The sequence below is a fragment of the Dromiciops gliroides genome, chromosome 2 (assembly GCF_019393635.1).
Source record: "Dromiciops gliroides isolate mDroGli1 chromosome 2, mDroGli1.pri, whole genome shotgun sequence".
In the NCBI taxonomy this organism is placed as follows: domain Eukaryota; kingdom Metazoa; phylum Chordata; class Mammalia; order Microbiotheria; family Microbiotheriidae; genus Dromiciops; species Dromiciops gliroides.
In genome coordinates this window covers 180287708-180312401 of record NC_057862.1, presented here as the reverse complement: position 1 = coordinate 180312401, position 24694 = coordinate 180287708, and the positions used below count along the sequence as shown (strand labels likewise).

The following is a 24694-nucleotide window of genomic DNA, read 5'->3' as shown; positions in this document are numbered from 1 at the left end:
ATTCTGTGATAAACTATCTCTCCCCCTAAAATGTTTTTCAGACCTCTAGGCTATGACTTGATGAGGTAGAATTTATGATGTTTATTTCAATATCAGAAATTGTTTGTTGTGGGTTAGCTTCATTTATCCAAACCACAGACAATTTACAAAGTTACTCTATAGGAAACTTCCATGAATCAAAGCTATGTTGGGTTATATACATGAATTGTATAGAGATAGATTATAAATAGATATTAATATAGATGATAACAGAGATATATGGAGACAGATTATACATATGGAGAGAGAAAAATATATGCATACATAGATGTGTGTTTAGGTGTTATTAGTGTAATGAGAACAGGCCAAGCCCAATTCTTATAAGAATGTACAGCATGTACAGTTAGTGCAATTCCCACCAGGACTTTGTAGCATAAGCAGACATTATGCGACTGGTTCTCAGTCTTATAGCCACCAGTGAGACTTTAGAGATGCACTAAGGTATAGAACCAGGGTGCTTTCAAAAGGCATTCATTGGCCTTACCTGCTTGGCTGTAGAGGTAAGAACAGGATAAAGCCATTGGTAGGTAAAAAGTGGTCAGTTCACACTTCTGCTATTGCTTCTGCCCTTGACTCTATTTTTCCTCATTTTAAGTTAAGGAATATTAGACATTATCACTTTGTGAGTTCCAAAAGGTCAAAATAGCAAGCACCAGAATTCTGGGAAATGGAGTTTATGCTAGAATTTGCAGACCAAATGCATGGTAAAGCAGGGGCCAAGGCCCTAAAGAGTGACCTGCTAAACCTAGTTCAGTTTTGCCATCTCAAATTCTGAAGTGAGTTTGGGCGGGGGAGAGTACTGAGGGTAAATGCTTTATATCAAATGTTTAAAGTGTTGGCTCACCCTTCCCAAGGGCTCAATAAATCAGAGACTATATATAATCCCCAAGCCTAGTTGGGGGTGAGGTAGAGTGAAAAGCTTCATAACTTCTATACTTGCTTTATATTTTCAACAATTGTTGGGAGATACAGATCCTTCTCTTTGGGGTGTTTGTTCTGACCTGTGTTCTGACCCTAATAGGAAATGGATCCATCATCTAGGCAGTAAAGTTGGATCACAGGCTCTGTACCCCTATATACATTCCATTACCCCACTTTTCCTTCTTGGAGCTCTGTTATGTTAATACCACAGTTCCAATCATGTTGGCCAATTTCCTCTCTGAGAACAAGACCATCTCCTTCACTGCCTGCCTCCTCCAGTTCTACTTTTTCTTTTCCATAGGTATCACTGAGCCATTCTTCCTATCTCTCATGGCTTTTAATAGGTATCTGGCCATTTGTCAACCTCTGCATTACCCCACAATCATGACAGGACATTTCTGTATCAAGCTAGTGCTCTGCTGCTGGGTGACTGGCTTTCTCTGCTTTCCCATCCCTATCTATTTCATGTCTCAATTGCCCTTCTGTGGCCCAAATGTCATTGATCACTTTATCTGTGATCCAGGTCCCCTGATGGCTCTGACATGCATCCATGCACCAGGAATTGAACTTTGTTTTTCTATTATACCCTCTCTTGCCATCTTTCTCACTTTCCCTTTCATCCTTGGATCCTATACTCTGGTGTTCAGAGCTGTATTACAAGTCCCTTCAGCAGCTGGCAGAAAGAAGGCTTTCTCCACTTGTAGGTCTCACCTGACTGTGGTCTCTCTGTTCTTTGGAACTGTCCTAGTCATGTATCACCCCAACAACAGGACACATAACCACAACACAAAAGATTATCACCTTGTTTTATTCAGTGTTTACCCCACTTGTGAATCCCTTAATTTACAGCCTTGGGAACAAAGAGATGAAGACTGCCCTAAGAAAAGTACATATGAGCATGAAAATTCTTCCAAATAAATGAGATATTTAGAGTCTTAAACTGCCTTTTTTCTTGCCCCTAATCATTCCCTAATTAGATACAGCCACTTCCCTACATCTCAACCCATACCCTCAGGGCATCACCCAATCCCTGAAATTACTCTCTGCCTCAACAGGGAAAAGTTAAACCAGACTTTTATCAGGTTGACCTACTTGTACTCTGACTGTTGACCCTTTTGCTTGACATTCATACCTGAGATGAAGAAAGCAAGATGAAAAGAAGCTAAGTGACCTGCCCATGGGAGTTCGAAAGGAAGAAATCTATATGTGGACACAAAAGACCTGGGTTTGAATCCTGGCTTTAACATTTCCTGTGTAACCTTAGATAATTCAGTTTCCTCATCTGTAAATTAAAGGACTTGGAAGAAATCACATGGTCATAGATTTAGCTATGGAAAGGACCTTAGAGGTCATGTCCAAAAATATAATTTTATAAATGATGAAACTGAGACCCACAGAGAGTAAGTGATTTACCTAAGATGACACAGGTAGTAAGTACACAGCACAAATGGGGTTTGAACTGGGGTCATCTGACTCCAAGACAAGAGGTTATTCCCAATACTGTGCTGCCTCTAAATCATGTTCCATATGTAAACTTATCATCCTTTGATCTTGAGATCTTACCTACTCTGACTTCTATAACATACCTATTTATGGTATGGTGTTCAGTTTTAAACAAAGTATAAAGTTTAAAATCTCTGTCACTAAACACTTTAACTGAGGTTCTTGCCACAAAACTGACAAAGATGTTCTTGAGTCATGAGATTCTCTCTAGTGACTATAGTTTAAAAAAAACCAGGGCTACTTCTCATCCAGTTTACTCTGAACCATTTGCCATCATTTTTGAGCCAGCCTCCTGTGCAAATTGAAGAGTTCCATGAGTACTAAGTCATTTCCCTAAGATAATTAGCTTTGAATTGTAATGAGAATTCATACCAAATCTTAATGCCCTCTCCCTGTTATGAAATCCTATAAATCTTATTATATTTAGGAAGTCTCCAACACACCTACACATAATATGTGTCCCTTTCATAGTGACCTACTCACATGTTGCAGATTTCCATCCCTTTTAGCATTTCCTTTATATTTCCTAATGGCTTTGAGTGTCCTTTCAAAGCTTTCTGTTTACTCCTGGGCCTATGTAGGATAGAGCCTCTAGTAGTAGGACTGATGGAGGAAAACATAAAAGGAATGAAATATTATCAACATGCATTATCATTGCTCCTTCACCTTTCCTTAACAAATTCCATTTGCCACTGACTTCTCCACTTTGCATCAGTTCATCTCAGTCTTTCCAGGTTTTCTGAAAGCATACTGCCCATCATTTCTTATAGCACAATAGTATTCCATCACAATCATATGCCACAACTGGTTCAGCCATTCCCCAATTGATGGGCATCCCCTCAGTTTCCAATTCTTTGCCACCACAAAAAGAGATGCTATAAATATTTTTGTGCACATAGGTCCTATTAGTCTTTTAATATCTCTTTAGGATATAGGCTGAATAGTGACATTGCCACATCAAAGGTTGTACACAGTTTATAGTCCTTTGATCATGGATCCAAATTGCTCTCCAGAATGATTAGATCCATTCACAACTCCACCAACAGTGAAATACTGTCCCAATTTTCCCACATTCTCTCCAACATTTGTCATTTTCCTTTCCTGTCATATTAGCCAATCTGATAGGTATTAGGTGGTAGCTCAGAGTTGTTCTAATTTGCATTTCTCTAACCAATAGTGATTTAAAGCATTTTTTTATATGACTATAGATTTCTTCAGCTGAAAAATGCCTGTTCATGTATTTTGACCATTTATCAATTGGGTAATGAATCATATTCTTATAAATTTTACTCAGTTCTTTATATATTTGAGTCCTTTATCAGAAAAATTTGCTGTAAAAAAAATTTCCCCAATTTTTTTGCTTTCCTTCTGATCTTGGCTGCATTGGTTTTTCTTTATGATTTTTTTTTAATTTAATGTAATCAAAATCATCTATTTGATACCCCATAGTGCTTTTTATCTCTTATTTGGTAATACATTCTTCCCTTATTTATAGATCAGATAGGAAAACTATTCCATATTCCCCTAATTTGCTAATGTCTAAATCATTTATCCATTTTGACCTTATCTTAATATATGGTGGGAGGTGTTGGTTTTTGTCAAATTTCTGCCAGCTGCTTTCCAGTTTTCCTAGAAATTTTTGTCAAATAGTGAGTTCTTGTCCCAGAAATTTGGATCTTTGCATTTACAAAAAATGAGATTACTGTGGTCATTTCCTACTGTGTACCTAATCTATTCCACTGATCCACCACTCTATTTCTTAGCACCAATTTTTTTGGTAATAATACAGTGTGCTATGTGGTACAGCTTAAGCAACTTCCTTCACATTTTTTTTCATTAATTATCTTGACATTTTTTTACCTTTTATTCTTCCAGATGTAGTTTGGTATCCATTTTTTCTAGCTCCATAAAATAACTTTTTGTTAGTTTAATTGTTATTGCACTGAATAAGCATACTAATTAAGTTAGAACTGTCATTTTTTTTGCCTTGACTTACCCATGAGCAATTAATATTTTTCAAATTGTTTTGATCTGACTTTATTTCTATGGAAAGTGCTTTATAACTGTGTTAAAATAGTTCCTGGGTTTGTCTTGGCAGGTAGACTCCCAAGATTTTTATATTATCTACAGTTATGTATAATGGAATTTCTCTTTCTATCTCTTCTTCTGGACATTGTTGGTAATAAATAGAAATGCTAATGATTTATGTGGGTTTATTTTCTCCTCTGTGACTTTGCTAAAGTTGTTAATTACTTCAACTGGGTTTTAGTTGATTCCCTGGGATTCTCTAACTATACCATTATAATATCTGCAAAGACTAAAAGCTTTTTCCTCATTGCCTATTCAAATTCCTAATTCTTTTTCTTCTCTTACTGCTGTACTAACACTTCAAGGATGATACTGAATAATAATGGTGATAATGGGCATCCTAGCTTCACCCCTGATCTTATCATCACTACAGATAATACTTGCCCTTGGTTTTAGATAAGTACTACTCACCTTAAGTAAAGCTCCATTTATTCTTATGCTTTCCAGAGTTGTATTTTGTCAAAAAGCTTTTTCTGCATCTATTGAGATAATCCTAATATTGAACCAGCCTTGCTTGCTTTTAATTTGTTCATCCTTTGTTCTCAAAGAGGACCAATGGCATCGTGAGAATGGTGTCTTGATGTGCACATGAATTGGAGTAAGTGAAGCAGAGCTCTGCAAAGTCATCAGCCTCATTCTCTATTCTGGTTATCAGAGTCCAGTGGGAAGATATAAGTCAAAATGTCTGGTGATGGACCAGGAAGTGGGTGATCTTTACCTTTCTAAATTAAGATCTTTTCCAGGTCTCAGTTTGTCTGAAGCAACACCAATTCAATGACTATGGGTTAAGTAAGAACTGAGACAAAAGATGGTCTAGTTTGCCACCACAAGAACCTCAGAGTTTCTGGCCAGAACAGAAAACTATTACTATTTACCTGCACCTGCAATGAAGATGACCTTCACATCCTCAGGGAAGGTGGAGGTAGAGGCATGGCTAGGAGTTCCTCAGCAGCAGCTCCCTACACCAAAGATCACAGGTATAAATACAATCCACAAAAAAGCCAAAACTAACATAATGCTTTAAGCAGAACTCTTTTCTGAGGCTGTGTCTGATACAAGCTCCATTTTAAAATCTATTGTCACCTCCTACCCTCTCCAACAACCTTTTCAACCTCAACCAACTGCCACTCACACAGCAGGCAAACTTGCCTAAGCTGATGTTGTAGGGCACCCTGAAGGAATGAAACAAATGCAGAGCAATGCAGAAGCAATTTTAAGACATTATAAAATTAGATCCTTCCACAGAGTTCAAAAATGTTCAACACACACACACACACACACACACACACACACACACACAGACTTCCAAAAGTCTTTGTGTAGTTTTAAGTTATTAAAGCTTAAAACTTCATGAAGATTTTTGGACACTGTAATGATTGGAATGACGCCACCTGCTGGAGACTTACTGTAGAAAAGCTCTGCCATGAAAGGAAGGTCTTTGAGGGCAAGACCATGGGTCTTTTCTTTGGTGTCAGGAAGTGACATTTGCTGGTGGAAGGAGGAAGGGGGAGCCGGGCGCTCTGTCTCTCTCTCTTTCCTTTGGACTCTGGTGGAGAGCAGAGCTAGAAATGTGCTCTCACTTTAATAGATAGATTAATGTAGGCCTTTCTCTCTCTCTTTACCGAATTCTTATTCTCCTTAATAAATGCTTAAAAGCCTAACTCTTGCTAAAGCTTAGAATTTATTGGCGACCACTCATTAGATATTTTAGACAGACTAGCTAGAAGTTTAGCCCTTAACAGGTGGCTGACCACAAAGAGGAAAGCTGAACCTCACTCTTCTGATCTTCCAGTTGGGTAAGAAATTTCCCCTACCCTATCCCTTTAAATCCGAAGTACTGCTGAATTGCCAGGTGTTTTCCCTTTAAATTTTTTCAAATGGACCTTTAAACTCCCTAATTACCCTATTTTTGAGTTTAGTCTGTTTAACCAGACAAATGGGAGATAAGATCATGTTAATGCTTTGTTTTTGTGGATTTTCTATTTCTATTTTTATTTTTGTTAGAAGAGCCAGGAAGGTGCTCACACAAGGGAATATAAATATCCTCTCTCCCAGCCATACTTTTTCAGAGAAACCTGGCACTCCTGCATTTTTTTTTCAAATTCTAATGCAGAGAGATTCTCTAATTTTGCATACCTGGAGGCAAAGACCCAACCTCTAGAAGCTTTTAATCCTCTAGTGCCTGGAGACAAAGTGGGGGAAGGGGAATCTAGGCCTGAGTTCCAAATCAAGTCTGACTCAAATTGCCCTGGTCCCTCCCCTCCTCTCCAGACCCCACCTTCTACCCCTCCTTTGGCCAAGCCCCTTGATTCCCCTGCCTGGGAAGTCCAGAGATCTAATGCGCATGAGCAGCTTTCTCTACCTGCATTTGTAGCTTCAGGCTCAGCCCTTCCCTGACCTGGCTGTGCTTCCGAGACAACCTTAGAAAACCCTTTAAATTCCAGATATGCTCGTTTTGTTCATAATTTTGCTAATCTGCTTTTGTCTTTAATCAGTAATCTTATAAAGCATTCGTATAGTGAAAAGACTGACAGACAATATAGAGGGGTTAAAGAAGAAAAACTTAAGCTGAATAAGAATGACAATCATCAACATAGTTCAAGACTCTGCTTCTTTTGCCATGGAAAGGTATATATTTTACAGAAAAGTAGAAGTAAGCAGCAAGGTATTGATATGAGTATTGGGGATTTTAGATATCGGAATCAAAAGTATTCTGAATTCACTCAGAGTAATAGTATAAATTCAGAGGTTACATAGGATTTCTATGCTATTACATATACATTTTGAAATTAATGGTACGGGTTTATTTTCATAGAGATTTTCATGCTTTGAGATTGTGTTTTATACTTAGTTTTTAAAACAAGAAGAATATTTATAAAAGCTTTTTATAATCATATGATCAAGTTTATATTTTATAATACTCTTATTAATATTAAGTTCATATTCATTTAGACTTCACTAGTTTGAATTTCATTCTCTTTTATTGTTCCATGCGTATTTTCTTTTATTCATTCATCTATCTAATTTTGAAACATTGCAAGATGGTTTTGATTTCATAATACAATGTTAATTCTGGGAGTATTGTGCTCCCATATTGTGAGTTATTTGTTTTTGTTATTTTTTTCTCAACTGATTATTTGATCAAATTCTTTAAAGCATTTCCCTGGCAAATTGGTTGCCATGGCAAGTGTAAATTCATTCTAGAAGTATTATTTTCGATAAGCATATTCAAAAAAAAAAAAAGAAAAAAAGAGGGGAATGTTTGTAAAAGTTGTCTTTTTTCAAAAAAGTTTTCTTTGAGATTGTGTTGTGCTTTAACTTGTATTTAAACATGTTCTGATTTTTCACAAAAGTAATTGTATATGGGGCAGCTAGGTGGCACAGTGGATAAAGCACCTGCCCTGGATTCAGGAGGACCTGAGTTCAAATCCGGTCTCAGACACTTGACACTTATTAGCTGTGTGACCTTGGGCAAGTCACTTAACCCCAATTGCCTCACTTTAAACACACACACACAAAGTAATTGTATACTAAGCAAAAAAAAAGGGGCATTATTTGAAATTGTTGCATAATTATATATTATATTCTGAGTCAAGATGTATTCACATTTTTTGCAATCATGTATTATCCTCAATTTTTAAATCCATATGAGACTTGGATTATGGGAACTTATCATTTAAGACATTAATTGCCTTTATTCTGAGTTACCAGATGCCAGTTGGCCAAGATGCCATCCAATCACAAGAGGAATACATGCAAGAGCAGACACTGAACTGTCACATGAGGGGAGATATGCATGAAGTCAAAGTATGGCCGAGGGAACGGCTTTTGACAAATGTTGAGGTTGGATTCTCTTGGTTTAATATTTTATTCTCTTTTTCCCCACAATATTGTAGAGATGGCTAGAAGTTTTGATCCCGCCCATCTCATTCTACACCTGGCTTCTATGCCCCCTACTATATGCCTGATGCCATGGACATCTCAATCCCATGCATCTGGTTAAGTCTGATTCAGTTTCCTCCAATATGTTCGGTGGCATGGACATATATTCCATCCACCTATTTTAAGCCTGGCATACTGCATGGGCAGTACATATTGCTCAAGTGTGGGAATGCTCATATCCCATCATTTCTCTGTTCTTTTATGGTAACCCCCATAATTATCTCAGGTGTCATGATAAATAACAGTGTTGAATTTGGCCTTGACATCTGTCACCAATTATATTGGATTTTTTAATTTCTCATAATGGCATGAGTATAATTAGGCAGATGATTTAAAAAGTGATGAAACAAAGATAAAAATTATTTTAAAAAATTAATATCACAGCAATTGTCTTCTCAATTACCCCCCATAAGGGGGAACTATAGTAATATTAATTTTTTAAAATGTTTGAATTTTTGTTTTATTATATATTTCATGTGTAACAACTAAGATTCTGAATTCCCTTAGACATGTTTTTGAGAACTTCCATTGTTTTATTTGATTATTGACAAAGCTATTTTAAAGTTGTGTTAAGCTCAATTTTGTAGGAAATTTTCCTGGCTGATTACCAGCATCCACACATCAACCCCTGAAAAGACTTCCATTCCATGACTACACCTAGAGGACATCTGAGAAAAGACTTTCAGAGACTTTAAATGAACAGTTTTGTTTTGTTGTTGTCGTTTTTTCTTTTTCTCTTTCTGTTATAATATATACCATCTGTAACATGTACTCTCTGCAGAGCCCCTCCCTTTGCAAGACTAATGTCAAAGCGCTGGTTCATGAGGACAAAAAACCTCCCCTCTGGACAAAACTTTCCTCTTTCCCTTTTCTATATTGTTATTAACATATTATTAGTTAGCGTAGGTTATTATATTCTGTTTTTTTGACTGTTTCATCAAGGAAACGTCCCGTTTCTTGAAGAAACAAAGTGGGGACTGTAACGATTGGAATGACGCCACCTGCTGGAGACTTACTGTAGAAAAGCTCTGCCATGAAAGGAAGGTCTTTGAGGGCAAGACCATGGGTCTTTTCTTTGGCATCAGGAAGTGACGTTTGCTGGTGGGAGGAAGAAGGGGGAGCCGGGCACTCTGTCTCTCTCTCTTTCCTTTGGACTCTGGTGGAGAGCAGAGCTAGAAATGTGCTCTCCCTTTAATAGATAGATGAATGTAGGCCCTTCTCTCTCTCTTTACCAAATTCTTATTCTCCTTAATAAACGCTTAAAAGCCTAACTCTTGCTAAAGCTTAGAATTTATTGGCGACCACTCATTAGATATTTTAGACAGACTAGCTAGAAGTTTAGCCCTTAACAACAACCTTTACTTATCTCACCCTATACCTAAAAATTGGGAATGTTTGAAATGTGTTCCCAACTTTCTCAATGAGAAAAACTGAGGCAAGGAAATTCAGAGACTTAACCAGGATTACATAACAAGTTAATGCCCACTAAACTAAAAGGCTTTTAAAGCATAAGAAGAAGAAAAAAAGGGTCAGAAATGAGTATTTTCCAAAGAGCTAATACACATGCCATCTTCAGTGTCTTTGATGAGGGGAAATTGGATTGGGTTTTTTGACAGTATCAATAATTTCTACAAGACAAAAAAAAATCCTATCTTAATTGATTCTATTAATGACTTCTGGATAAAAAGGGATGTTAACTCATTAATTGCCAATATTAGTTTTAACTTTTAAAAAGTGTAACAACTAATTCTGGACCACTATTCCAGAGCTAGGGTGCTACATCTTCCCAGCTGAATTCTAGAGCTACCCTTAGGAGTATGGAGTGTCTTTCTCTAATGTCATCAGCTTGAACCCTTTTAGTTGTGTTGCCCTCACCTCCTACTGTTAGGTGCCAATGTTTAGTACCCCATTTCCATTTAACAACTTAAAAATCATTAGTTTTAGAAGGGAATATTTCAAAAATATAGGAAGAAAAAAGTACCTTGTCTCCCAACATCTCAGGAGCATACTTTACCCTATTCCAACTTGATCTTTGGGGAGAATGGGCTCAGACTTAGTTTAGCTTCTAGACAGCATTAGTCTCACCAAGTTCACTTTCAAATTTAGCATCCCTGCCAGATGAGTTCTTGTCTCAGCCACTGCTGGGCTAGACCCCAAATGCCACCCTCACAGTCCATTTGTTGCTCCTCATGGCACTGATGATAGACTAGCTGCAAAACCCAATATGTATTCCTACTCCTACCCTGCCCAGGAGGTTTACTGTCCTGAGTTTCAACTCACAAGCTTGGAGCCTCCAGATTAATCTCCTTCATGAAAGAATCAATGGCAAGGCTAAGGACCCATTTTCTTGGGGCCATCTGTCATCCTCAGGGGGGAGAAAGTCCAAGGCCTCTCCCCTTATAGAACTGTCTCTTACCAGATGCCTTTGAGTGAAGGAGTAAAAACAAGAGAGAGCACCAGAAAAGTATCAATAGCCTAAGACAGACCAAGATGTTTTCTGAAGGGATCTTAATTTGGCAATTATTTCTGCCACTACAGCCAATCAAAGAGACCAGCATTCACTACATGGTTAGCAAAGTGGAACTAGTTACAGAATGTTTAGCCTACTCTACAGTTTCTCCAAAGCACTTTCATTACATGTCATCATTATTCTCTTTTGAGTGAGGTTTGTTAGGGCCTGGCAAATGCACCATAGTGATGTCTCCCTATGTGGCAGTGACTATTATAAAAAATAAAGGAATTCCATTACACTTTCTTAAACAAGTTTTAAACTGTTAAGGGCTAAAATTCTAGCTAGTCTGTCTAAAATATCTAATGAGTGGTCGCCAATAAATTCTAAGCTTTAGCAAGAGTTAGGCTTTTAAGTATTTATTAAGGAGAATAAGAATTTGGTAAAGAGAGAGAGAAAGGCCTACATTCATCTATCTATTAAAGGGAAAGCACATTTCTAGCTCCCTTCTCCACCAGCGTCCAAAGGAAAGAGAGAGTCATAGCCCCCGGCTCCCCCTTCTTCCTCCCACCAGCAAATGTCACTTCCTGACACCAAAGAAAAGACCCATGGTCTTGCCCTCAGAGACATTCGCCTCATGGCGCAGCTTTTCTACCGTAAGTCTCCAGCAGGTGGCATCATTCCAATCATTACAAAACCAAAAGGAGAAAAAAAGAATACCACAAAAATGACAATGACAGGTAAAACCTAACTGCTGAGATAACTATTGTATAGATAGAGAGGCTAACTCAACAATAATAAATGCAGAGCCTTGCTCTGTAGGTCTGTAAATTATTTCTCTTGATAATCTAATTGGTTCCCAAGAGCTCATGACTCACCACTTTAAACACCTAAAGATCTAGTTTTAATCTTTCTCCTGAATCCTACATTTCTAACTGTCTATTAGATGACTCTCCATGGATGTCCTCGAAACATAAAAAACTCAACATGTCTCAAAATGAACTTGTTAAGTTCCCCCCAAAAAACTTTCCCACCCTCCTAAACTGCTTTATTTCTGTTGAGGACAGCACCAACCTTCTAACTGACCCAGGCTCACAAGCTTAGCTTAATCCTTAACTCTTCTTTCCTTCCCTCCCCAAATGCAACCAGCTGGCAAATGTTATGGATTCCACCTCTACATTTATACATCTAAACCTATCCCCCTCTCTCAACTCATGTAACCTCCATCCTGATTCATCACCACTTAATTCCAGCTCTTTAATGCAGTTAGTTCTTGAACGCTTCTTTCAGAGACAGCTAAGGGTATCACATAATTTCCTTCTCACCACTTGTCTAAGCCCCTTACCATCTATGGGTTTTGGAAGTCTCTGTCACATGAGTTGCCCCACACGGCCTGCTGCTGACTTGCAGACAGGGGCCTAGTTATAGGCTTGCAGCTTTGTGTCAACTACAAATTGGATAAGCATACCATCTTGTTGTTGTTTATCCTTTGTTTTCAAAGAAGACCAATTACAGCATGAGGATGATGTCCTGACTTGGACATAAATTGGAATTAAGTGAGGCAGAGTTGCACAACGTCATCGGCATCACTCTCTCTCTCTTCCAGAGGCATCAAAGCCCAACGGCAAGACAAAAATCAAGACAATTGGTGATGGCCCAAGATGCAGTGGATGACCTTGGCATCTTCAATCTCTAACCAAACTCTAAGTGTTCTATAGCAACTGCTGCAGACACCTTCAAGGCCATTGGAACAAATTGTTCGCATTCATTTATTCCACTGAGGGAAGTCTTCACATGCTTGGGATAGATACCCCACCCCTAACTTAGTGACAGATTTGAGGCCTGTCAACGACCCTTAAGCTAGTTTAGCACTTCTGCCAAGACATTTTACTGGGAGGTAGTCAATGTGCATACTACTGCTTCTGGGAACCACAGGTGAGAGTTGGGTGATAGATGGACACCAAAGGTAGATAAGCAGTCCTGAAAAGAACTTGGCACAAGCCCTCATACCAGGGGTGTTAGTCCTCCCTGAACACCACATACAGGCAACTATTTTGGCACAATAGATAGAGAGCTAGACCTGGGGTAAGGAAGACTCATCTTCCTGACTTCAAATCCAGCCTCAGATACTTACTAGTTGTGTGACCCAGGTCAAGTCACTTAAGCCTATTTGCCTCAGTTTCCTTATCTATAAAGTGAGCTGGAGAAGGAAATGGCAAGCTATCCCAATGTCTTTGCCAAGAAAACCCCAAATGGAATCATGAAGAGTCAGACACAACTGAAAAAGAACAGTTTCCTTCCCAGTACATTGTATGGTATCGAGGTCAGAATCTATTTCAGACATACTATCTATACCTTTATCCAAGTAACAGGTTTAAAAATAAGCTGAGCAGCATGAAACCAAGAGGTTTCTGTGGATTGTAGGAAAAAGTCCAGGTGAGTCAAGGATGCAGGCTGATCTGGAAAGAAATATGTGAGGCCTTGGAAAACTAGGATTCATCTCCATGCATTTTTTTTGTGAGGCAATTGGGGTTAAGTGACTTGCCCAGGGTCACACAGCTAGTAAGTGTTATGTGTCTGAGGCCAGATTTGAACTCAGGTACTCCTGACTCCAGAGCCGGTGTTCTATCCACTGCGCCACCTAGCTGCCCCATCTCCATGCATTTTAAAATGCAGGCGGTACTGGGATATTTACAGTTCTTTTCCAAGACAGTTCAATTGCCAACTATGTCTTTGTACTGGTTTCTATGCCAGAGTCATGCCTTACCTCTTCTTCTCCACTTGCCTAGTTTCCTATAAAATTCAGTTCAAAGCCTACTTCATGTAGATTTCTCACTAGTGTTGGCTCATCAAGCAATCTTTAAGTCCAATGTCCTAAAATGCTGGAAAAAAATAAAGGCCTATGGAAATTAGTCTCAGGGAAGATTATTGCCTTCTCCAACAAGGAAGAGAAGCAGCAGTCATGTAGATTGTAGATGGTGAAGAAACAGCACCAGGATAGTTCTACATGATCTTGCTCAACTTAAAACAACCCTTCAATGATATTCTCAGTTGTGTTTCTGCATTGGAAGCTACTTGAGCATCAAGGCCTAACAGAGAGAATTTAAAGGCCTAATAAAGAGTCACATAACACTAGTCATAGAGATGCAGGTGACACTAAGCTCTAATCACACCTTCAACACAGGTAGGATAATAGGTGGAGACACTCCCAGAGTGTGCAAAGAAGTACTTCTCAAAAGCATAATTTTTCATCATATATTTAGGCCTGAAACCATCAAGCCTAACTTCCTCACTTTCAGATAAGGAAACTGAGGCCCAGAGAGGTGAAGTAAATTACCCAGGGTCACAGAGCTTGTGTCTGAGGCAGAATTTGAACTTGGATCTGCCTCACTCCAAGTCCACCTTTCTATATACTATGCCACTCAGCTGTTGTAGCCCAATTAATAAAAAGAATTCACCTTAATTGTTGATGTGAGGAACTTGGGAAACATTAATTTCGGTTTATATTAGGCATAAAAGAAACAATAATTGATGTTAATTTATCATGTACCATGTCTCAGAGATTGGTAAAGCTGACTTAAAAGTATATTGGGAAGCTGACTTAAAAGCAGACCATTCCTAAATTCCCAGTTTAAAGCAGAAAGGAATGTTTCCTCAGGTAGAAAACAGGAAACGAAGCATTCAAGTCTTTTGATTTCTATTTCATGTCTTTATCCATAAGGACATGAGGCTTGCCAAAGCTAATGGCACCCTAGAGGTCACCTCAAACTATGTTCTGAGTAAAAACCCTCAAAGTCCCTAGAGGAGCATCATATACTAACAGGATCTATTTTTTCATGTGTCTCTTGGGACTGCTGAGAAGCAAAACAGAGAAATCACTACATAGTGTATTGGGCAGCCTTTGTTGATCTTTCCAAAATTACATGTAGAGGCTAGGTCCCCAGAGAAGGCAGGCTCTTGAGGGAAAGAAATACCTGGCACTGAATTTTCCCCTACCATGTTCTCCATCTATAGAGAACAAACTGATCCCTCCAAGAGCTGTGTTTGTGGAATGTACTAGGTTGTATTTATAATCCATTCTTCCCTCTTCTGGAAAACTTGGAGAGTTCTCTCCAATTCCTTCTCTCCACCCTTTCTCTAGGAGGAGAGACATAAGATAGGATACTAGTTTGTCTCAGGTACCAGAGAAGACACTAGGTTTTCTCTCTAGTAAAAGTTAAGGAGGAAAAAGAAAATTAGATGGAAAAACATGCCTTTAGGATTCCCTGCCCTGACCCAAGAAAGTAAGCAAGGCAATGCATAGAACAAAAATCATAATGAAGAAACAAATACCTGTGCTAAGACTTCCTTGTTCCCATGCAATAGATGAATGATAGATAGATGATGATGATGAAGATAGAGAGACAGAGAGATAGATGTGATAGATATGATACATGTATAGATCATAGAGAGATAGAGAGATATAAAATGTATCCCCTCCAGAGACGATTGCCATTTGTCACAACTGAGAATATTGTCCTCACATTTATGAGTTTTGGATACAAAGCATGTGACATGGGAAAAAGATGCAATTGGCATCTTGCTAAAGCCTTCTTTCTGTAACAACTATGCAGACCAAGTAAACTGAGAAGTCAGGTCTTGCCTCAGTTCTCTGGACTCACTTCTTAGACAATTCCAACTGAATGACCAATTTCTAAATTTGCATTTTGTTGTGGCCTTGGGGAACTAATGTTGAAGAATGATTAGATATCAGGCGCAATCTTTCTCTGGTCTGGCATAGCTTTCTGGCTTATTCAAACTATTTGTCTGATAGCAAACTATCAAAGAAACAATTAAAAGTCATCAAAGTTAAAAATGTAGCATAAGACAAACATACAAATTTGGGGTTTAAATTCAACCAGTTTTCATTTGTTTTATAACATTTTTAAAAAGGTATTTCAAATTGACTTGTTTATGTAAACAGCTCCAAGATGGGTTAACCTGCATCATCCAAACTGTAGCAACACCTCCTGAAAACTAAAGGAAGCTGCCTGTTTTTCCTGATCACTGCAGGTTGCATTTGGAGAAAGCCTTTCTGCAAAGCCAAGAGGAACAGCAGCAAAATGAGCACAGGTGAGTAACAATGCAGTCTCAGAAGTGATCTTTAGCCTTGGTCCAAAATGTACCACAGTTCATTGAATGGCACTGCACAAAGGAAGAATATATGGAACTGTGACTGTAGGTAGAGATGAGCCTATTCCCACTGTTTCATATTTTCCGGGCAGCCACTGAGTCCCATTCCCTAGCAATAAGCCTTATTAGGGGACTGGGTGGTATACTAAATAGGGTGCTGGACTTGGAATCAGAAAGAACTGTGTTTAAATCCTGCCTCAGACATTTACTAGGTATATGACTCTAGAAAAATCTTACAATTAACACAATATTCGACACTTATATACTTAATAAATGTGTATTTGCTGACTTGATCTTTCTCAGCCTCAGTTTCCTTATCAATAACATGAAGATAAGAACAGCACCTGTCTAACAGGGTTATTGTAAGGATCAAATGAGATAAGGAAGGGAGGAGGGAAAAAGCATTAATATAAGATCTACCATGTGCCCAGAATCATACTAAGTGCTTTACAAATATCTCATTTGATCCTCATAGTAACCTTGCAAATCAGATGCTGCTATGATGCCTATCTTACAGATAAAGAAACTGAGGTAAACAGAAGTTAACTGACTTACCCAGGGTTACACAACTAGTTGTGGCTTAAGAGTGGATTTGAACTAGATGTAAAATGTTTTGAAAACTCTAAAATTCTATGTAAATGCAACTTATTGTTATTGTTATATTATTATCCAGAAATGAGGCTGGCTTGGTTTCTGTGACTTCTTGTCTCACTCACAAATTCACAGAAGAAATAAGATTCCATGATATCTGCAGTTGAATGTCCTTAGTGTATTTAAAGAACCTAAATGTCTTATGGAGCAATATTCACCTATGTCTCCTATTCAAAGGACACAGAATAGATAGTCACCTTAAATCTGAGGGCTAAAAGGGCCTTTTCAATCTGCATAGTGCAATATAAGTGGTGCAGTAGCTAGACAGCTAGTGCTGGAGTCAGGAGAAACCAGTTCAAATCTGGCTTCAGACACTTCTTAGCTGTGTGACCCTGAGCAAGTCACTTAACCCAGTTTGCCTCAGTTTCCTCATCTGCAAAATGAGCTGGAGAAGGAAATGGCAAATCACTCCAATATCTTTGCCAGGAAAACCCCAAATGGGGTCATGAAGAGTCAGATATGACTGAACCAACTGAACAACAATGATAGGGGATAAAGGAAAGAGAACTGGTTTTCTGGACAATATGTTTTTGTTATAAGAGAGCTTCAGTGAAGGATGGGATAGAAGAAATAGTGGGTAGTGATAGAAAAGCACTTCAGTAAAGAGTTAGAATAAATAGAAGAAAATAAAAAGTAGAAACACAAATAATCAGTTTTCTTTAGATCTAGCTATATTTTATACATATTTTTAATTATATACAAGTTCATGTTTTATACAATCTTGATTATCTTAGTGGATTAAAAATTATTGTTTGCTAATGACTGTTAAAGTCATAAATTTAAAGAAAAATTTACAAGAGCACTGGTCTTAAAACCCAAAGAAACTTGGGCTCAAGTCCAAGTTATGACACTTTCTAATTGGGTGATCTTGGAAATGTCACTTAACCTTTCTGACTTTACTGATATGCAATAATATTCGCATACCAACTTCATTGCATTATTATGGAAAATCAGTACCTGAAGTACTTCATAAAAGAAAAATCTTTTTAACCAAGGCCCTACAGTTGCCCCCAACATCCTATTTGATGAAAATGCTCTTCAAGGCCAGAAAAGTTGACAGATTTGCATATTTTTAAATACATGTATACATACATTGTTATGCATGTATGTATGTGTATGTATATATGTGCTTATGTATGTGAGTATATATGTATATTTTATTTATCTATATTGTATATTTGTATATATTTGTCCACATATTAGCAGCTAAGTAGTATAATAGAGTGGAAAGTCTGGACTAGGAAGCCCTAGGTCCAAGTCCAGCCTCAGACACTTACTAGTTGTGTGACCCTGGACAAGTTACTTAATCACTGATTGCCTCAATTACAATCTGTAAAATAGAGTTATAAGCGTTTCTATTTCCCAGGGTCATTGTTAAGATCAACGGAGATAAAATTTGTAAAATATTTAGCACAATTTCTGGAATATAGTAGGCTATATGTAAAAGTTATTGCTGCCATCTTTGTTATTATATAGTCAGAAACAGGATTATGGTTCGGGTCTTCTGACATTTAATACAAACTCATCCAATGCTGCTACTGCATCCAGCTACAAATTGTGGGTGAGATTATCATTAACTTTGCCAGTGAAAGAGTTACTAAGAAAGACTGGCACAGCCTCAGTCAACCAGTATGTTCAGTCCCAGATCATCTTTTATCATAATTACACAAATATTTTTGCCTTTGTGCTCTTTCCCTTTGCCCAAGCAAACTTCATTTTAAAAATGTCTTTGGGTATTTCATCTGTCATTTTTTGACCATTCAAAAGAGACATTAACTCAGAAGTCTCCTCAAAAATGCGTGTAAGACAATAAATACATAGTAACATAGAGGTATATAGAGAACAAGCTTCTCTGAGCATTCATCTTCTCTAAAATACAGAGGAAAAGAGAGACATGATAAGTTCATAATGCCAAAATTTTGCTAAGCCATCTATGATCAGAGTTACAATTGATCAGAGCAGCTAGCTACTTAGAAGATGGGCCTTAAAGAGAATTATGCAAAACCTCCATGTGTCCCCCAAATACCTGTCATGATGCCTGAAATTCTCTCATTAGAAATTCAGTCATTGAGTTCTTGGAATCTTTTCAATCTTACATACTACATTATCAAACGTTAAGTGAGAGGCTAACATTATTTACCATCTAAGGGCTTGGTTTAAAAGACAATTCTGAGCAGAGAAAACTGAAAACATTAAGTGGAAATTAAATTACCTATGCATAGTTTAATATGATCCATAGTGAGAGAAGGAATGGCCACTTCACCACAGATCCATTGAAATAGTGAAGTCCTTCTCCATTTTTTTACATGTAAAATTGATTCTGAACTGGAATGTAATTTATTTGTTTTTAATTTTGTCTTGATTCCACCACATGGTCTAGCTTGTCAATATCTTTTAGGATTCTAACTCTATCATCCAGAGTTTGGTATCCTTGTGTAATCTGCAAATCTGATAAGCCTGCTATCTATGTCCTTATCCAAAGTTATTGAAAAAGATGTAATGCAGCACAGAGTCAACCACAGACCTTGGAGCATTCATTGGAGACCTCCTTACAAGTTGACATGGAGCCATTAATGACTTCTCTCTGAATCTAGGCATTAAATCAGTTTCAAATCTATCTAATTGTGACACTGTCTAACCCAGCTGTTTACTACCACAACAGCAAAAGCTTTGCTAAAGTAAGCTGTTTCTCCAGAATACTTTTGCTTTACTAATTTAATAAGCTTCCATTATTTTAAAGTAACTTATTAAGGCATCAGGAAGAGCTCTATCTACTTATTACAGCTTTTTTAGAAAGAGCAGGGCTTCACATGAACATAAACATAAAACAATCTTTATACAAATAAAGCTGGATTTAAATAATTGGAGAAATATTCATTGTCTATGTAAGCCATGTAAAAAACTTACTACTTTAATTAACTAATCTATTTATTCAATGCTATCCTAAATAAATTACCAAAAATTATTTTACTAGGTTAGAAAATTTGATAAAATTCATTTGGAAGAACAAAAGGTCAAGAATTTCAAAGAAACTAAGGGGAAAATATGTAAAGGAAGGAGATTCAACAGTACTAGACCTTAAACTATATTATAAGGTGAGAGGATTGTTAAAGTGTAAAATGGATAATTTTGATTATTTTAAATTAAAATTTTCTTGTGTAAATAAAACCAATGTATCCAAGATTAGAAGTAAAGCAGAAAATTGGAGGAAAAACCTTTCGTACTGTGACTGTGATGGACAATATTGCTGTATTATAAGAAATAATGAGCTGGGGCAGCTAGATGGCGCAGTGGTTAAAGCGCTGGCCCTGGATTCAGGAGGACCTGGGTTCAAATTCAGCCTCAGACACTTAACACTTACTGGCTGTGTGACCCTGGGCAAGTCACTTAACCCCCATTGCCCCACAAAAAAAAAAAGAAGAAGAAGAAGAAGAAAAAGAAATAATGAGCTGCTTAATTTAGAAAAATGTGGAAAGACTTGAGCCTATGAAGGAAGATGCCTCCAGGGAAAGAACTAACAAACAGAAATATGCATAGCATACTCTTACATATCTGTATTTGTGTGAGTATATGTCTATGTTTATAGATATATATGTACATGTGTGTATATACATATATATTTGCATTTAATTGTAGACTTCTCTAGAGTAGAGGGAGATAAGGAACAAATGAAATAAAATAAAAGGTACACAGAAGAGAACAAAAGACAACCTAGAAGGAAGCACAGAGAAGCTGGGTTGCTTTGAAGATAATGTGTAGGATTTATTACATGGGTTTTTATGGAATCGGAAGTTTATTGTTTTCTATTCAATCCTCTATTAGCTCTGCTGTATACATGGCAATGTTCTTTTTTTGTCTTTTCTTGTTTTGTATTTAAGTTTAAAATGAATAAAAATTAAGAAAGAAAGAAGGAAGGAAGGAAAGAAAGAAAGACAGACCAGAGCTACAGAAAAAGGACTTCTGAGCCAATATGTTGAACTAGCCATTGAGGCTAGTTCCTCTGTCTCTACCCTTCCTGGAAGCCAGTGCATCTACTATGGCTTGATTTATACCTGTGTCCACATACCCATGAGTAAACACAAACACAAACACACATACATATACATGAACAAACATACATAGTCACACACACAGGAATACTCACAGACCCACTCATTTATTCATTCACACTCACTTGTATCATTCTTATTCTTTATTTTGATTTTGATTTCTTAATTTCCTATATGATGCAACAAACCCAAGACATCTGTCTGAGAAGCTCCTGAACAGAAGCTACCACCTAGCTCAAAGAGTTAGAAAAGCAGATAATGGAAATGAAGCCAGGAAATGGAGATTTCTATTGCTGGAGAAGAACCACATAATCATTCTCCATAATTAGATTACAAGGGCTTCTGGAAAATTACTTAATCCCTGACCCAGATTCTAACACCTCAGTACTGTCTCAGTATTCCAATTTAGTAAAGTGCATATTAATCTGGTTCTTTGGTTCTGTGTACCTCTCCTCAGCTCCTGCTAACTGTGTTATTTTAACTGAAATGACCTATCAATTCAATTAGATAGCTAATTAGAGGGATTTACTCATAGAATTAACTAAATTGACTAAATTAACCAATTATTTGTATATTATGTGGACTAAAAAAATCAATAGAGAATATGGTGGTTCCAACACATTCCTAGATCTCTTTCTTCATTGCCTCATAATCTAAGAATGCTTTTTGTGAATGGAGATCTGTAGACAGTTGCTTCGAGGCTTAAAAATAAGGTACATTTCAAAGAGAAAACTGTCTCTAACTAATTAGAGTCACCTTTGGGGGTGGGGGGGACCAAGTTGAGTACCAAAAAGAGAACTCACATAAACAAGGTGTTTCAAAATAAATGGATAGTATCTTGAGAGAAGCAGAAATTGGAATGTAGTCTCATATTGTAAAATACAAAATAATCAGAAGGGGGGATATATTTGTTTTAATGGTACCTCCCAGCCTCTTCTTCAAATTTTTAAAGGTCTTCCCCAATAACCAGCCCTCTGTCAAGTAATAATTTTTGATGCTTTGTTTAGTTTTCAGACAAGTGACTTTCTCCAACACCTACAACAACTCCAATAGTGTTACTGGTTTCATCCTCCTAGGATTCACCTACACTGGAGAGACTCAGAAACTTCTCTTCATGCTACTCTTGACAATTTACATTCTGACCCTCTTGGGGAATGGGTCTATCATTTGTGCTGTGTGCTGGGATGAGCGAATTCATACCCCCATGTACATACTACTGGCCAACTTCTCCTTTCTAGAGATCTGCTATGTCACTACTACTGTCCCCAATATGTTAGCCAACTTCTTCTCTGAGACCAAAGTCATCTCCTTCTCTGGATGCTTCCTCCAGTTCTATTTCTTCTTCTCTTTAGGAGCAGTAGAATGTTTTTTTCTGGCCATCATGGCATTTGATCGGTATCTTGCCATCTGTCGTCCTCTACACTACCACACCATCATGACAAGACATCTCCGAACAAGCCTGGTTGTCAACTGCTGGATAATTGGTTTCCTCTGGTTCCCTGTCCCCATTATCATCATCTCCCAGTTGTCTTTTTGTGGCCCCAAGATCATTGACCATATTCTATGTGACCCCTCCCCAATTCTAGTACACACCTGTACACCAGCTCCTATAATGGAATTTACCTGTTCCTTCTTGAGTTCTATGATTCTGGTTGTCCCCTTCTTCTTTATCATAGGGACCTATACTCTGGTCCTGAAAGCTGTGGTGAGGATACCTTCAGGAAGAGGTAGGAAAAAGGCCTTCTCTACCTGTGGTTCCCATCTTGTTGTAGTGTCCCTCTTCTATGGATCTGCAATGGTGATCTATATGAGACCAAGCTCTGGGCATGAAGCAGAGACCCAGAAGGTTGTCACCCTGTTTTATTCCATGGTGACCCCATTCTTAAACCCTGTCATCTATAGCCTTAGGAATAAGGAGATGAAAGATGCCCTGAGGAAAGTACTAGGATATGAGAATGAAAGTCTTTGTAAAAGATATCCTTTGAGATCCAGCTAAACTTAGAAGTAAAGGCCCAAAGGATAAGTAGTATATGTGAGAAACTTGGTCATCCTACTGCTCACGCTCACTAACCTATGGAGTCCTTTGACTTTTCTCACACTGTTAATACTTATAAGTTCAAAACTTTTAGTTCTTAGCAGTTTTTTGAAATTCAAATAAAGGAGAGATTTCCCAACTATACAGTTCCTTTATTTAAAAAAACTATAAAATAGGGGGCAGCTAGGTGGCGCAGTGAATAAAGCACCGGCCCTGGATTCAGGAGTACCTGAGTTCAAATCCGGCCTCAGACACTTGACACTTACTAGCTGTGTGACCCTGGGCAAGTCACTTAACCCCCATTGCCCTGCAAAAAAAAAAAAAACTATAAAATGTTCTGTTCACTAATAAGTAGAAGAAAAGGGAAGTTTTGCACAAGTACCTCTTTTAATCTCATTCAGCTTCTTTGTTTCTATAGACATAATATAGAAATTATTGATTTCTCTGAGTACTTCTGAAAATAAGTAAATCACTATAAACATATTTCTTTTTTAGAGGAATTTCTCACCATTCATCTCCTTATCTGTTTATAAATGTAGTTCATATAACTGAAAGGATGTCGCAGAACTATAGAGCTAGAGCTGGAAGAAACCTGAGAGCTCCAGCCCACTCATTTTACAGATTTGTAAACTGAGACCCAAAGAGTTTAAGCAACTTGCATGGGAATAATTAGAGCCAAAACTCAAACTCAGGTCCCATGACTTCAAGTTCATACTTCGAGTCCATTCCTCTTTCATTACACCACTTTCTCACATCTTCTCATGTTTAACTTAGAAGTTGACTTCTTATGTAAAATAACTAATGTGAAAATGTTTTAAATAATTGCACATGTATAACCTATATCTGATTGCTTACTTCCTCAGAGAGGGATGGGAGGGATCTACAGAATTTGGAAATCAATACTTTAAATTAAAATGTTTTTTTTTAAAGTTAACTTTTAAAAAGAACAGTATTCCCATCAGTCCCAATAATGTAAATGAAATTAACATGGAAAGGCAACAAAAACCTAGACAAATTTAATTAACTTAGCTTTTGCCAAGGGACATTTGTTCAAAATACATAGCAAGAATAGAAGTTATGAAGCATTCTGTTCTACCCCACCCCTAACTAGGGTTAGAGATTATACATAGTCTCTGATTTATTACCTGAGTCCTTGGGATGGGTGAGCCAAGACTTAAAACATTTGGTGTAAAGCATTTGCCTCCATCATCATTCCACCTAACCTAATTTCTGATTTTAAGCTGGCCAATGAATAGTCTTTGTTACTACTGAGCTAGGTTTAGCAGGTCACTCTTCAGGGCCTTGGCCCATGCTTTACCTGCTTTTGGCCTATAAATTAAAGCATGTACTCCAGCTCCCAGAATTCTGGTGCTTGCTATTCTGACCTTTTGGAGCTTACAAAGTCATAACCACTTCTAATATTCCTTAATCTAAAAGCAGGAAGAATAGACACAACAAGGGCAGAAGCAACACAACATGAACAGACTACATGTTACCTATCAGTGGCTTGTCAATGGGTATTACCTCTTCATTTGAACACAGCCAAGCAAAGAAGGTCAGTGAATGCCTTTTGAATGAATTCCAGTTCTATACCTCATTGCATCTGTAAAGTTTCAGCAGTAGCTTCACTTAGACTTTTACCCAGTTCAACAACCAATCATAAATCCATCTCTTCACCATGTGGTTTTCAGACTGGGAACCAGTCACATAATGTCTTTATCATTAGGTGGAACAGTGGATAGAGCACCGGCCCTGGAGTCAGGAAGGACCTGAGTTCAAATCCGGCCTCAGACACTTAACACTTAATAGCTGTGTGAACCTGGGCAAGTCACTTAACCCCAATTG

The 24694-nt window shown here is 37.7% G+C and overlaps 1 protein-coding gene and 1 pseudogene across 1 annotated transcript; both read left to right on the top strand.

Moving 5' to 3' along the window:
* Positions 1-999: 999 nt before the first annotated feature.
* LOC122738507 lies at positions 1000-3597 on the top strand (annotated as a pseudogene).
* A 1840-nt stretch (positions 3598-5437) lies between these two features.
* On the top strand, positions 5438-22810 carry LOC122738504 (olfactory receptor 11G2-like). The gene is made up of 3 exons (XM_043980519.1): positions 5438-5528; positions 15995-16054; positions 21822-22810. Exons 1-3 carry the CDS (start codon positions 5438-5440, stop codon positions 22808-22810), a joined length of 1140 nt encoding a protein of 379 aa, XP_043836454.1.
* The last annotated feature ends 1884 nt before the right edge of the window (positions 22811-24694 follow it).